General features: G+C 36.9%; 1 protein-coding gene across 1 annotated transcript in view; it reads right to left on the bottom strand.

The window, feature by feature from the left end:
- igf2bp2b (insulin-like growth factor 2 mRNA binding protein 2b) overlaps positions 1–14,604 on the bottom strand; it is a 92,876-nt gene extending 78,272 nt beyond the window's left edge. The window contains exon 1 of the mRNA XM_063009423.1: positions 14,281–14,604. Within this exon, the coding sequence (XP_062865493.1) occupies positions 14,281–14,458 (178 nt within the window). The 5' untranslated portion in view covers positions 14,459–14,604. The remainder of the gene's footprint in view (positions 1–14,280) is intronic.
- Between the last annotated feature and the right edge of the window lie 2,577 nt (positions 14,605–17,181).

Here is a 17,181-nt window from a genome sequence, read left to right as displayed (position 1 = left end):
GCATCTTTTCACCTACACTAGATGAGATCAGCTGCGGATCAGCACTGTGTACGGAGAGACACACCCTGACAGCACTCTTTTTCCCTCTGTGAAGGCGCCATCAACCAGCCAGCTGAGGTCGTAGTTATCAGTTATGAGAAAGACCCTATCCGGCTTAATGCCCCACCCCTGTATGAACAACAGGCCAATAGTTGTTCATGTGGTTGCTCAGGCAGGCCGGCAGGCAGAGCTGAGACTCAATACGATGTATTTGAGGTCACAGCTCTGGTTCCAGCGTGTGTTTTTACCGCTGTGCCACCTGAGCGGCCTAACACCATACACTATTACACATTTATTAACTCCCTTATTTAACCAAGCTTTTTAAATGTTTATTCATTTATTCATTAATTTTAACTGACATCATTCTCCTGATCAGGGTCACAGTGGCACAAGGCTGGAATATACTCTACATAAGGGGTCACTCCATTACAGAGCAGCTTGAATATATGCATTTAATTACCAGGACAGTGCTACCCACTGTGCCGCCTACACATGTACAGTACAATAAAACTCCCAGCTTGTTCAGATACCGTAGGCCCCCTTAGAGCCAAGAGGGTTAAGGGCCCAACAGTGGCAACATGGCAGAGCTGGGATTCAAATCTTCAACCTTCCATTCGACAGTCTTCCAAGACATGGAAGAGGAAGAATAATGAGCAGTAAAGAGGAAAGAGTTCCCAGTCGTGCGAGAGAGTTTCTATAGGTTGGGGACAGTGGAACTGAAGGACCTGCTGCCCCACAGACACGAGTCTAGTACGAGGGACAGCCAGAAGTTAAGAACCAGACGATCTGACATAACGGACAGACTGTAAGGATGAAGAAGCTCACTGAGGTAGATAGGGGTGAGGACACTTAGGGGTTCGAAAGTAAGCAGGATAATTTTGTATTTGATACTGGAAGATAATGGTAACCTGTCAAGCTGATGGTCCAGGACCTTTAGTAAGTTCGAGGATGTACTCTGGCTGCAAATTCTGAATGAGCTGAAGCTGGTTTATTACAATATAACCTTCCACAGAGGAAATTTAACACACCAGTACAGCACAAGGCTACTGGATATTAACTGGAAGCCACTTAGGCCTGGGTGATTTTACAGTTTGAGGCTGGTCGGTATTAATTGTTTTTGCTTTGTCTCCCCCGGACTTGTTTTGAAATTGTGCTTATATAAATAATTGTAATAATATAATTATTGCACATTTAAAGAACACATGGCTTTCAAACTTTAATTCCCTCCAAAAAAGAAAATAATCAGGTAAAGCAGAAGTCATTTTTGAGCATTATCATCCACTTCAAAATCAGTAGTGAACATTGTGTACCCCCAAGCGCCACAACCTGGTAAATAAAGCGTCATACAGTCTGCTTCAACAGGAAGTGTTATTAAGAGCTGTTATACCCTGTCATCAAGTACTAATTATAGTACTAACCAGGCTTTAATCGGTAAAGCCTGATCAAATCAGGTAATCATTATTATTGTAAGTACAAAATGTTTTAATATGAGTTTAATGTGTTTATGCATGTGTTTTTTCCAGATATGTTAGTTGTATGTGTTCAATTATACACATAATACGGATGCAAATTTTGTCAATTGCTTTAAACCAATGACCGATCAACAAGCTTAAAGTATCAAAGACAAATAGAACTAGTTTAGTATTCAGAAAATAGTTTTAATACGGAATCAGTAGTAAACAGTTCGTTATAAGTGCTAACTAAACATGCTAATTAAATAATAAAGATTTGGTCGGTATGTTACAGCTCTTGTTGACATTATTTGTGTTGATATAAGATGATAAGCAGAGTTCTACCTTTATTAATTTTTTTATTATTATTATTTATTAGAATTTTTTTTTATTATTTATTTATTTATTTAGCACAATGCAAAATATCCACATCATTTTCATAAATAAAAAAAAAGTTACACACAGATCCAAATGTGCAGAGTTTAACCTGTTTAGGATTTTTTTAAATGCATTTTTCTCCCTTTTTCTCCCTTTTTAGCGCGTACAATTGCCCGATTGCATCATGCTTCCTCTCCACCAATGCCAATCCCCGCTCTGATTGAGGAGAACAAAGCTAACCCACGCCCCCTCCAACACGTGGGCAGCATGCCGTATGCATCTCATCACCTGCACTTTGACGTGTGTGGTGCAGCTCAGTGTTGTGTACGGAGAGACACACCCTGAGAGCACTCTTTTCTCACCTCTGTGCAGGCGCCATCGATAAGCCAGCAGAGGTCGTAATTGCACCAGTCATGAGAGAGTGAGAGACCCTATGCGGCTTAGTCCCGCCCATATCTGAACAACAGACCAATCATTGTTCATGTGACCTCTCAGCCTTAGCCGGCAGGCTATTCGAGATCCCAGCTCTGGTTTCGGCATGTGTTTTTACCGCTGCACCAGCTGAGCGGCTATTTTTTATTATTTATTATTATTTTTTTATTTATTATGTATTTATTTATTTAGCACGATGCAAAATATCCACATCATCCAAATGTGCAGAGTTTAACATGCAGTCAGATTTCTTAGTGGTGCAAAACAGCTCCTGTTTATTCTGATTTTAATGTGTCATCATTAAGTCTTTCAATTTCATTCATTTATTGTCTGTTTTACCACCACTGGTTTATCCTGTTTAGGGTCACAGTGGGTCCAATTCACTGGGCAAAAGGCTGGAGATACCCCAGGCAGGTTGCCAGTCCATCACAGGGCAAACTTACATACACACATTCACACACACACACACTCATTTCAAGGGGGACTTTAGTATCTTCAAATAACCTGACTGCATGTCTTTGGACTGTGGGAGGAAACCGAAACACCTAAAGCAGTGGTCCCAACTACTGGGCCACTGGGTAATTTATTAACGGGCCACACAGAAAAAAATAAATAATTAGATGTTGTTACAAGAGCAATTACATTTCCAATACTCTTCTGATGTTATTGTCCCCAATCACCACTAGGTGGAAGCAGCGTCTCGTTGCAGTAAAAAAAGCTCAGGATTCACACTGATTTTCCATTCTATAGTTATTCTATTTTAAACCCTCCTGTCCCCAGTCGGTCCGTGAAATTATATCTTATATGAAACCTGTCAGTGGTGCAAAAAAGGTTGGGGACTGCTGACCCAAAGGAAACCCACACAGACAAGGGTAGAACATGCAAACACAAAGAATAGACCTGGTAATCCAACCCAGGACCTTCTTGTAGTGAGGCGACAGTGCTACCCACCGAGCCACCGTGCTTACAATCTCTAAACCTGGCTGTACACAGGGCTGGCACTGTGCACTGACGGTGCATTTGAAATTGGCGCACTTGCTCTGTACAGACTGAAGCTGAGCTTTCAATTGAAATTTACCCCTAGCTGCTGGAAATTAATAAAAAATTTTAACTAAGGATGCACGGGTGGCGCAGCGGTCTATGAGTGGAGTTATAAGTCAGCCGGGCATCTATGCAGACATGATTGACTATGTCGGATGGGGGTGGTTGAAGGTCTGTGATGGATTGGTGCCCTGTCCAGGGTATTACTGACTTGCACCCAGTGTTTCCTGGTGAAACCAGACCTACAGCAACCCTGACTACAATAAAACGGTTGATAAAAAAATATATAATATATAATAATATAATATATTATATTATATATAAAATTATATATATATATATATATACAGTGTATCACAAAAGTGAGTACACCCCTCACATTTCTGCAGATATTTAAGTATATCTTTTCATGGGACAACACTGACAAAATGACACTTTGACACAATGAAAAGTAGTCTGTGTGCAGCTTATATAACAGTGTAAATTTATTCTTCCCTCAAAATAACTCAATATACAGCCATTAATGTCTAAACCACCGGCAACAAAAGTGAGTACACCCCTAAGAGACTACACCCCTAAATGTCCAAATTGAGCACTGCTTGTCATTTTCCCTCCAAAATGTCATGTGATTTGTTAGTGTTACTAGGTCTCAGGTGTGCATAGGGAGCAGGTGTGTTCAATTTAGTAGTACAGCTCTCACACTCTCTCATACTGGTCACTGAAAGTTCCAACATGGCACCTAATGGCAAAGAACTCTCTGAGGATCTTAAAAGACGAATTGTTGCGCTACATGAAGATAGCCAAGGCTACAATAAGATTGCCAACACCCTGAAACTGAGCTGCAGCACAGTGGCCAAGATCATCCAGCGTTTTAAAAGAGCAGGGTCCACTCAGAACAGACCTCGCGTTGGTCGTCCAAAGAAGCTGAGTGCACGTGCTCAGCGTCACATCCAACTGCTGTCTTTGAAAGATAGGCGCAGGAGTGCTGTCAGCATTGCTGCAGAGATTGAAAAGGTGCGGGGTCAGCCTGTCAGTGCTCAGACCATACGCTGCACACTACATCAAATTGGTCTGCATGGCTGTCACCCCAGAAGGAAGCCTCTTCTGAAGTCTCTACACAAGAAAGCCCACAAACAGTTTGCTGAAGACATGTCAACAAAGGACATGGATTACTGGAACCATGTCCTATGGTCTGATGAGACCAAGATTAATTTGTTTGGTTCAGATGGTCTCAAGCATGTGTGGCGGCAATCAGGTGAGGAGTACAAAGATAAGTGTGTCATGCCTACAGTCAAGCATGGTGGTGGGAATGCCATGGTCTGGGGCTGCATGAGTGCAGCAGGTGTTGGGGAGTTACATTTCATTGAGGGACACATGAACTCCAATATGTACTGTGAAATACTGAAGCAGAGCATGATCCCCTCCCTCTGGAAACTGGGTCCCATGGCAGTGTTCCAGCATGATAATGACCCCAAACACACCTCTAAGACGACCACTGCTTTATTGAAGAGGCTGAGGGTAAAGGTGATGGACTGGCCAAGCATGTCTCCAGACCTAAACCCAATAGAACATCTTTGGGGCATCCTCAAGCGGAAGGTGGAGGAGCGCAAAGTCTCGAATATCCGCCAGCTCCGTGATGTCGTCATGGAGGAGTGGAAAAGCATTCCAGTGGCAACCTGTGAAGCTCTGGTAAACTCCATGCCCAGGAGAGTTAAGGCAGTTCTGGGAAATAATGGTGGCCACACAAAATATTGACACTTCAGGAACTTTCACTAAGGGGTGTACTCACTTTTGTTGCCGGTGGTTTAGACATTAATGGCTGTATATTGAGTTATTTTGAGGGAAGAATAAATTTACACTGTTATATAAGCTGCACACAGACTACTTTTCATTGTGTCAAAGTGTCATTTTGTCAGTGTTGTCCCATGAAAAGATATACTTAAATATCTGCAGAAATGTGAGGGGTGTACTCACTTTTGTGATACACTGTATATGATAGATTTTCACGGTGGTTGAAAATCTATATATATATATATATATATATATATATATATATATATATATAGGCAGCACGGTGGCTAAGTGGGTAGCACTGTCGCCTCACAGCGAAAAGGTCCTGGGTTCGATCCCCGGGTGGGGTGGTCCAGGTCCTTTCTGTGCGGAGTTTGCATGTTCTCCCCGTGTCTGCGTGGGTTTCCTCCGGGTGCTCCGGTTTCCTCCCACAGTCCAAAAACATGCCACTAGGCTAATTGGAGACACTGAATTGTCCCATAGTTACCTAGCCGCTGGGATGCACTGACCAGTGCATTGTAGTGCCAGTCCCAAGCCTGGATAAATAGGAAGGGCATCCGGCGTAAAAACTGTGCCAAATCCCGCCGGCGACCCCTAAAAAGGGAAGAAGCCGGAAATGCCGACCCCGTAACCGAAAAACGGGACAAAAGGCTGAGGAACAAGAAGATATATATATATATATATATATATATATATATATATGTGTGTGTGTGTTTTATCACAGTTTTATTTGATTTAGGGTCGTGGTGGCTACATTTCAGAGGGAGAAAGGTACGAAATATGCCAGACAGGTCACCAGTCCATCACCTACATTCACACCTAGGGCAATTTTGTATCTCCAATTAACTGCATGTCTTTGGACTGTGGGAGGAAACCCACACAGACACGGTGGTTGAAAATCTGTAATGGATTGGTGCCATTGTCCAGGGTATTACTGACCTGCGCCCAGTGTTTCCCGGTGAAACCTGACTAGAATAAAACGGTTGATGAAAATAAAATGAAATGAACATTTTTTGCCTACAGCATTACTTGAACAATGAATTGTTTGGCAGTTACAGTTAAACCAGTTAATCATGGACAACCCTAATACAGGAAATTCTATATATAGAAATTCATACAACATCCCACATACACACAGGAATCTTTGAATCCTCTCTGTTAAGCAAAACACAAGCAGGTTACACAATGTGTGGCTGACACTTTTTACTTTTTTAGTATTACAACCCTGTACATTAGAGTTTCAGAGATTTTAAAATGCATTTCTATTACATTTCCATTTAAAAAGCAATTACTAAGAAACCTCTGGACACCTCTGGTTAAATGTCATCACATGGGGAATTTTAAGTGAAAATGTTTACATATCTTGTACAAGGAAAATGATTCTGCACAATGATTGACATTTTAATGCACATTCACTCTAATACAGGTTATGCCACCTAGGTCATGTGACTCTGCGTTCACGGCTTTCTTTATCGCTCCTTATCATTCTCCATTCTATAATCTTATTCTAATAATTGTAATTGTTGCAATGATGGCCAAGGTGACCCATTCAATGGGTAAATTAAGCTTAAATAATCAACATCTCAAGTCATCTGTCAGTTTGCCCTCACAAATAACTTTGAACATGGAGAGAGACCAGCTTTACCATTAATCATAAAATGAAGTAAAGCCTTCACATGAACAATTTAATTCAGTCTTCATCAGATAGCATTTTATTTTAGGTGCAGCAGATCCTGAGGTAATGGTAGTCATGTTGACAAGATCGCTAGCTGCTTCAATTATCGCTACACCAGGTTACGTGTGACACAAGCACGTAAGTGCTAGCCCTCCCGGAACCCATACAGATTGTATTGCAGTGCCTACAGTTCGGGGGGGGTACTGTACAGAACACAACTCGACGCTGATTGGACTACGATATTCAGAGGCAAGACAGATTGTCCAGAACAGTCACAGCTAGTTTAACACTGGTTGAATGTGATAGAAAAATGATGCCCATGGTGTACTCTCAAGACGAGATGTTTTTATGTGAATTTTAGAAACATCCCATTGATTATGGTTATGTCTAAACCTAAACTAAATGTGTAAAATGCTGTAGTAAAAGTGTAAATATATGAGAGAATAACTCCTGTTTTTCTATAATGTGTATGACCTCCTTTTATTAGTATTAGTATTTTCTTATATTCATTGTTCTGTTACGTCCATTATTTGATGTTTTTATTAACATATCACTTCTGTATGATTTTATCCATGCTTGTAAAAATCACTTCTAACTAGACTATATTTACAGTAAATGTGCTATAGTTTACAGTGAATTTACCTGCCTTGCTTTGCAGTATTGCCACTTATATTAAAGCTTTCTTCAGAATTTGAAAAGCACCAAAATAATAATAATAATAAGAAGAAGAATAAGAAAAGCTCCAAACAGCAGTAATAATAACAACAACACAATCTTATTTTACTTCTATTGCCTGCCTAGTTCTCAGTGGAACTTCACGTACACAACACAATTATAAGTTATGGGTCTGCTAAAAATAAACTAAACATTAATATAAGAATAATTTAGCTTGTGGGTTTTGTGGGCACTGGTTTTATGTATACGTATATAAAAAAACACAAAGAAAAAAAAAACCAGTTCTTTATAGACAGTGCCCTGAGGCATGTGCTGTGCTGCACCAGCATTACCAGTTGCACCACTGTGGCACCTTTTTCTTTTTAAGTTCTTCTTCCAACACATGCAGAAGGTGGACTGGCTGAGTGCAACATTTTAGGTCATGCTTGACTCAACAACCCTGACAGGTATAGAACAGCTGTTAAAAATGAATGAATAAATTAACTTACAAAAAAAGGAAATTAGACTTCCTGTGTGATAGAGGGAAATCTTGTGTCCTTGATTTGATAAATATGTCTAGACTGAACTGCACTCGCTTTTATATCATTTATCCTTCAGATCGTGTTATGTATTTAGTTTTCTTTTGCTTATGAATACCTGTATGTACAGACTTAAAGTCTGTCGTGATGTCTAGCTTAAATAAACTGACGTGTTAAGTTTTAAAAAATGCCAGAATGAGCCTTTTTAAAGAAAAACTTCACAGACGTGGCTAGTTTCTGGAAAAAAAAAACCTTGTTTGAATTAAACCAACTTTATTTAAGTAGCTGAAAATAAATTGAATAAAGCTGAGCCTTGTATTATTTATGTATTTAACAATTCTGAATGTTTTTTTCTGTATGTTGTGTAATTGTTTTTTTATTTATTAATATATAAATTAAAATTTTTACAATTTTCCCCATTATTCCCTTATTTTATTTTGCTATTTAACAATCCTGAATGTTTTATTGCATGTTGTGTAACAGTTTTTTTATTTCTTAACATATTAATTTAGATTGTTTTCCCCATTATTCCTTTATTTTATTTATTAACATACTAATTTAGATTTTTAAAATTTTCCCCATTATTCCCTTATTTTATTTGACTATTTAACAATCCTGAATGTTTAATTGTATGTTGCGTTATTGTGTTATTTTTTATATTTATTAACATATTAATTTCAATGTTTTGGAGCATTATTCCTTAATTTAATTTCATTATTTAACAATCTTGAATGGGGTTTTTTTGTATGGTGTGTAATTGTTTTTTTGTTTTATTCACATATTAATTTAAATTTCTTAGGGCACTATTCCTTTATTTTCTTTTACACAACATATAATAAAACATTTAGAGTTGTTTAATAGTAATTGTTTTTTTTATTTATAAACATATTAATTTAGATTTTTTTTCCCTGTTACTTATTTATTTTATTTTACAATTTAACAATCCTGAATGTTTTTATTATGTTGTGTAATTGTTTTTTTTTATTATTAACATATTAATTTACATTTTTCCCAATTACTTATTTATTTTATTTTACTATTTAATAATTCTGAATGTTTTATTATATGTTGTGTAATTGTTTTTTTTTTATTAACATATTAATTTACATTTTTTTAGGCCATTATTACTTTATTTTATTTTACTATTTGATAATCCTGAATGATTTTTTTCCCTGTATGTTGTGTAATTGTTTTTTTTTTTTTTTTCATTTATTCCTCTAATTTTTTTGTAGTATTTAACAATGCTGAAGAGTTTTTTTCTTTGTTTGCTGTTTTAAATCTCTATACATTTTAAATAACTGATTTATGTGTTTTTTATTTCTTTGTTTTATTCTCTTTGTTATGTATCACCTAATTAAGTTGTTTTTAGGCTTTGTGGGTATGAACCGTAAATTCTAAATAAATTATAATACATAAAAAACATTTTTGTTTCTGAAATGAAAATCATCATGTTCTTTACTTCATACATTTGGAACAAAACACAGCTCATCATTTACTTTACTGACCATTATTTTATTTTATTACATGTCTACCTGTAGGATTTTATCCATGTCCAGCAAATGCATTAAATTAGGCTGCTAATATAAAGTGTTATAGAAATAATGTAAGTTACTTCATTTGAAAATGTAGCCGACATAAATAAAACATGCAAATATTTTGTCTGTCCTCAGTGCAGTTGTCTTTAAAAAAAAAAGGCCAAACTAAGAAATAATTTTTCTTCAAATACACCTCCTAGTTTCTAAACAGAACTACATTAAAAAAGAACTGTGGGTTCATTTTAATAATAACATTTACTGTGATTTATAGCTTAGGTAAAACTAGATGTCCTCATCGAGTTGTGTTGAGTTCATTCCTTTGACCCACTAACCTATATTTATCATCCATATTTTCAGCGATGCCATGCCAGAGCAACCATGTTTGGCTCCAGAAAAGCCCCTTCAGTTTATAATTTTTGGCTGGTACTACTAAAAAGCTAATCAGCTAACCAATATTCCTCATACTGATTTATAAAGGGAAATGATTCAGCGATTTCCTGTAGCTCTGTTTTAAACGTGTTATGGTGCACTACAGGATTTAAAAAACACAGAGATGGGTTGGCTTGTTTACATTCCTCCTGCTAGTCACGTTATAGATACTCCTCCACAGGATCCCTTGTTAAGTTCTGTGCTTCTTATGATACTGTGGTTGCAGGAAAAAAACACAATCCACTTCTGTAATTCATCCTGTAAATACTCAGTCCTTTCATTTACAGCTCAGGTCATTAACACAGTGTGTCCACTACCACCTGAAAAGCATTGACATCTACCTGGCTAAGGGTAGACAAATCACATGTTTTGCGATGTAAAAGGAAAACAGGATTATCTAAAGGAAACCCACAGGATACCCAGACCAGAAGCTAGATCATCTCTACCAGTTCCCAGTTGTGCCACTGCGCCACCAACCTTGTAACCCCCTAGAGCCAAAATTCGACCTCAACATCCAGTAAACGGTATTTTAAAGAATTATATTTTTTCTCAAAATAAACTGCATACAGTAGATATATTGATTAAATTAAAAGAATAAACATCACACTCAGTAGTGTACAGTACTCTCTGGTTTGGTTTCAATTGTTTCAATTCAGTGTATATGTATATATGACTTTTATTGATTCATAAATAACAAATTAAAGCCTTACATTAAATAAGCAGCTAAATTAGAAAGGAAGGCCATGAAAACTAACAATAATAACACAAAACTATGTTTAAGTACTAAACAAGTCAATAAATAAAATGTAAATAAAATGTTTAAACACTTATAGATATAAGTGTTTAAACATTTTATTTACTCACAGTGGTGTTTAATGTTTAGGGATGTTGTTCCTATTTCTAATGCTCTGTAATCTCTACAACTATAAGCATTTCATTTCATAAACTTTTTATTTAGATTTATCTGCATGTGTATTTCTGTAGCTTATACTTTAGAAATTAGAGACACAAGCTAACCAGAAATAAGCTAAAATATACCATATTGAGGTTTGTATATTTTCAGCTTTTTGGGGGCACGGATTTTAATTTTAAATACATACAGATACCTAAAAAAAAGAAAATTATTTTTATTATTTGTTTTTATAAGGTACTTAACTTTATTCTTATATTTCATTTTTTGTTTGTTTGTTTTGTGATTTTTATTTATGTACAGTCATTACATTTTTCAGGACACAAATATAATGTTATTTTATTTGTACAGAGAAAATAAAGGTAAGCGCTTTCCACAAATGTTAATGCACAATTGTTAATTGTTAATCTAATACTAGATTGAACATAATATTAATAAATATATATATATTTTCAATATATAAAATATTTTAAAAAGCTAAATAATAAATGTTATATATAACCCATGCTCACAGCACATTATGCACATTACTAAACAATAATATAAAGCCAATAAACAACAATTACACGATAAAATAATTATTGTGCAGGCGATTGTTTTCTTTAGACGAGGCTTTTACTTATATTTACTCAACAACAACAAAACATAGAAATTGACAAGGGTGTTCAAAATGTATACAACACTAAATTCTAGTCTTCTTATGGTTTTATAAATGTTGAACTATATAAGTAGTTTTGTATGAATTACATTTTCCATAAATTTATTACACTTGCTTTATAAACATTTTACCTAGCTGGTTATTTGGGTTTTGTAAACACTAATTATGAATCCTATATATATATATAGTTTTTATATATATAAATACAAATATATAAATATATATAATATAAATACCTGAAAGAACACAATTTCATTATATTTTGATTAGTACATATGTATAAATTGAATATCTAATAAGCTAAAAAAAAATGTAATTCCTTGATACAAATATATAAAATAAAATATGAATATAAATAACATAAAACTATCTTGTTGTCCCATATTTGTTATTGAGAAAAGACACAACAAAAGTCAATGAAAAGAACACTGGGATACCAACACAAGAGCAGAGCACAGTATGTGTTTATAACCACTGCCTGTTAGCCTACATGTAGCCTATCCGTAGCCTTTCTGTAGCCTGTGCTCCTCCCATTAGGCATTGTTTTGTATGAATTACATTTTCCATAAAATTATTACACTTGCTTTATAAAAATATTAACCTAGCTGGTTATTTGGGTTTTGTAAACACTAATTATGAATCCTAAATATATAAATACAAATATATATTATTATATTATATATATATATTACATGATATTGTTTTGTTTAGCACATATATAATATGTATGAATAATGTATCTAATGGGCTACAATTTTTGTAATTCCTTGAAAGAAATATATAAAATATAATAGGAATATAAATAACATAAAAATATGTAGATGTTTTATATTTGTTATTGAGAAAAGACAACAAAAGTCATTGAAAAGAACACTGGGATACCAACACAAGAGCAGAGCACAGTATGTGTTTATAGCCATTGCCTGTTAGCCTACATGTAGCCTATACGTAGCCTTTCTGTAGCCTGTGTTCCTCCCATTAGGCATTGTTTTGTATGAATTACATTTTCCATAAAATTATTACACTTGCTTTATAAAGTATAAATAGTACAAAAATAGTTTTTAATTCCTTGATAGAAATATATAAAATTAAATTAAATATGAACATAAATAACATAAAAATATCTTCATATTAAACAAGCTGTTTTATATTTGTATATTACCAACACAAGAGCAGAGCACAGTATGTGTATATAACCACTGCCTGTTAGCCTACATATAGCCTATACTTAGCCTTTCTGTAGCCTGTGCTCCTCCCATTAGAAAGCAGGCCCAAACATAACAGGGGTCGACCTATGGTAGAAGTCGAAGCATGAGATGTAGGGTGTAAGAAAAATACTTAGATGTTTTTTAGTGCTCGTAAGATTGTTTTTTTATTTCTATTTGAAATATTGTTAATTTGATTTGTTTTAAATCTCTACACTTCAGAACATTAAGGAATTAATTAATTTATTTAGTTTTAATATTTCCTTATTTTTTATTTTATTTGTCAACTGTTTTATGTCTTAAATCTAGAAATATCTAGAATATCTAGAATAACATCTAGAAATAAGCTTTAGGTTTAATCAGTGTGCAACATTTTGACATGCTGGGATTCTGTTTTGTTGACGTTGATAATGGATTATAAACACATGATTATCCAAAGAAGAAGGATCACACCTTTTCTGTCTAATAATACATACAAATAGTGTGTCCTTGACTACAATGTGTGCACTATGTTAATATATTTATGTGTATGAATAAAATGTTTAATCAGACTTGCATGGTCTTATAACAGTAATATAGCAGTTATAACAGCACCTTAATGCTTCACATTTCGTCCATCAAGGTGTTTTACGTTTGTCAGTAGAAAAAGACACTAAATTAAGTAAACAGATGAAAATTAGGATGGAAAAGGAATAACAAAAACAAGCACATTGTGCGTGTTTATACCCAACACGTCGTAGCCTATATGTAGCCTGTTCTCCGTCCCATAGACAAACACGTACTAACACACCACAAGTCGCAAAGATCTACCAGTCAAGTTCACTTTATCTCTATAAAACAATCAAGCGTGGGGTTTAGAGCTGGTGTGGACTGACTGATACCCAGGACTTGTTGTTTAATCACTCAGAAGTGTAAAAGTGCAGAGGTGCACAAGGTTCACGTTGTAGAAGGGCCTACAATACACAGCACGGACTGCGCTCACTTTGACACTCGCCCTCGCCGCCCATCATGAGCCGCACAGTCCGGATTTCTCGGCTTTGCGTCTCTTGTAGATCATCTACAGCCAGGCCACCTCGTAGATACCTACCTGGGCGATGGGGCTACCAGTCCGAAGCGTGCGTGCAGTGTTCCGATCTGCAGGGTGCTTGCAGAAAATTCGGGACAAAAAATCAGCGAAAATTTGACGAGCGCATTTGGAGCGAGGCGCGGAGTGCATGCGGCTGTCGCACAGATCCGATCTTTAGGTCTGTACGCAAATCGTAGCAAGGTCTAAAAGTTTGCCTTCAATTTTGGGACACCGTGTGGGTTATATAAGCAGGGTTACGTGATATTTAAACAACGCGCAGTAGATAAGGTGAGGCTTGTTTGCGGGCGTGCATGTCTTCATAAGCATCCCACATTGCTCCATCAGCATGCGTATTTATAATCACTGACCGACCAAAAACACACCAAATCGTAAGAAATATGCTATTTAGGCATGCGAGCACTACTTATAATTAAGGCATTCTATTAAACAGTTTGTACCTGGATTAAAAAAGCTTACCTGAAAGCGTTTCAATAGCTTTGATGGCCCACTTCTGATCAGGAAAATCCACAAAAGCATAGCCGGACTTGAGCAGCACAGTCCGGTCAGACACGGGTAGCTGGCACTCACCGAACAACCGTTTCAGATCGTCCACCGTTACCGAGGGACTCAGGTTTCCCACGTACAATTTGTTCATGATCACAAAAACAAACAAACAAACAAAAAACACGCAAACACGCACAGTCACAAACGCGCTACAGATGTACAGACGGGACCCCCCAAATTCCAACAGATCACCAGATAATAATCAGGTAAAACAAGACTCGGTTCCGGTCGCAGAAAGCCCGGCATCAAGTCAACTTCTCCCAAATCACTTGACTAAAGGTTGAAAAAAAAAAAACGGCCCAACGTCACCCGTACAAGCACCGCCTCTCAGATCCAAAACGCGCCCGCCACCCATCACATGGCCTTGTAGGCTACTACACTCATTCAGAGATAACAGCGTTCTGAACCACGTCAGAAACAAGCATGAAAGCCTATACATTCCATTCATACCTCATAATAATAATATTCAGTGTCTGATCATTCAGGACGTGTCTCATACTGGACAACTTAAGACCAAGCATAGAGAGATCAGAGAGATAGAGATATCCTTTATTTGTCATATATACATATACAGGTGTACAGTACAATTAAATTATTTCTTCGCATATCCCAGCTTGTTTGGAAGCTGGGGTCAGAGCGCAGGGTCAGCCATCGTACGGCGCCCCTGGTTAAGGGCCTTGCTCAAGGACCCAACAGTGGCTGCATAGCAGAGCCTGGATTTGAACCACCAATCTTCCGGTTGATAACCCAAAGCTCTACCCACTAGGCTACAACTGTCCCAATAGTATACAGATCCTAATATTGTTAAAAAACACAAAGCAAAATCAGGGTTAAACACTTATTCTCAATACTGCTCAATACAGATCAGTGTTAAGACACCACCAATACATTTTACATTTTCTGGATTTAGCAGACACTTTTATCCAAAGCGACTTACAGTACTGTGACGATCTAGCAGTGGTGAGTCTTGAACCAGCGACCTTTCGATTACTAATCCAGTACCTTAACCACTAGGCCTACAACTGCCCTAAAAACATTAACATTCTATTCTGTCATGGTTCAAAATACGGATGGGATTGGGGGCGCTGACCCTAATAATTAATATTGGGACCCAGCGCCCTGTGGGCAGTGTCCTGTGACAAACTCAAACAGCAGCAATAGATGACCGATCATCTCTGACTTTACATCCACAAGGTTGACCAACTAGGTAGGAGTGTCTAATAGAGTGGACAGTGAGTGGACATGGTATTTAAAAACTCCAGCAGCAGCGCTGCTGTGTCTGATCCACTCATAACACCACCACCATGTCATTGTCACTGCAGTGCTGAGAATGATCCACCACCTAAATAATACCTGCTCTGTAGTGGTCCTGTGGGGGTCCTGACCATTGAAGAACAGGGTGAAAGCAGGCTAAGTAAAGCATGTAGAGTAATAGATGGTTCAGTCAGTAAGTGTAAAACTACAAAGTGCTTCTATATGGTAAGTGGAGTTGATAAAATGGACAGTGAGTGTAGAAACAAGGAGGTGATTTTAATGTTATGGCTGATTGATATATGTAAATAATTGTTTGTGATTTTTTACTGCTACTATTTTCTCTACTGCTGCTACTACTGCTATTGGAGCGATGCCATACAAAATTTTATTGTACCTGTTTATAGTGACAATAAAGATTCTGTTCTATTCTTTATATAACTGACACTCTGACAAAACTGTGTTTTGTGGCAAATGGATGTGGTAAAATGATTATTTGCTTTTTGCAGCATTGTAGTTCAATTACTTGTTCCTTTTGGCACACCATCTGCAGTCCTCTTCCATCTTCATCTCGGGGTTATGAAGGTTTTTGACTTGTTAAAACAGCCAAATTCATCTCCTCAGCTGATTAGATTCAATTTTTTTCTTACATCCTCCAGTATATTTACCTAAATTCCTGTTTCATTCGTCCTCTGTACATCCACAGTACTGTTGCAGTAATTGTTTCTTTCAGACTTTTCTGCAATTTGTTTTTCAAGTGCTTGCTGGCTACTCTCATATCTTTCTTGTTATTATATTGTAATGACATTGTAAAATTTGTCAGGACTACCTGTCCAGGAATAAGGTCACATACGTTAGAGGTTGCATTTCTGAAGATAGTGATACAGAAGCAGATGGGAAAGTCAGAACTGGTGGAGCTGCAGCCGTCTTTTTAAGACTTGGACCAATATGGTCGCTCAATTTGATAAGCAAACAAATTAAAATACGCTTGTAGATGCGTATTTGAAACGTGGAGTCTGCCAGAATGGCACATACATTAGAAGTTTTTCACCTGCGCTATCTGAGATCTTTACTACATATCACATGAAGATACAGTACCTCATATGCAATAAAGAGCCAATGCTGAGAATCTTTGTGACATCACTCATGTCGAAGATAGTGCTGGGTTAACCGAATGCACTGAGAGCGACCAGCACATGTTGCAATAGATTGGATACCTGAGGTGGCAAAAGGGGCAGAAGGAGACCCAGAAGGACCTGGCAGAATACCTTTCAGAGCAGACTTGAAAGACAGAGCAATTATGTGGCGTGAGGTGCGGTCAGTGGCCTAGGACATGGACAAATGGAGACAGCTTGCTCATTTACCATAAATGCTGTAAAATTTATGGTAATGTAAAATCTACTCAATGAAAATGTTATTTTTATGATAAAACCAGGAGCTCTCAGGTGGCTAGTGGTGTATTATGCTACTCCACCACTATTGGCGTCCACACAGACATGATTGACTATGTCTGGGAAAAGAAAGGGGGTGGACAAAGCCTGGCGATGGATTTAAAGCCTGTTT

This window comes from Trichomycterus rosablanca, chromosome 15 (genome assembly GCF_030014385.1).
Source record: "Trichomycterus rosablanca isolate fTriRos1 chromosome 15, fTriRos1.hap1, whole genome shotgun sequence".
Taxonomy (NCBI): domain Eukaryota; kingdom Metazoa; phylum Chordata; class Actinopteri; order Siluriformes; family Trichomycteridae; genus Trichomycterus; species Trichomycterus rosablanca.
The sequence above is the reverse complement of the archived record's forward strand: the minus strand, read 5'-3'. Positions and strand labels throughout refer to the sequence as shown.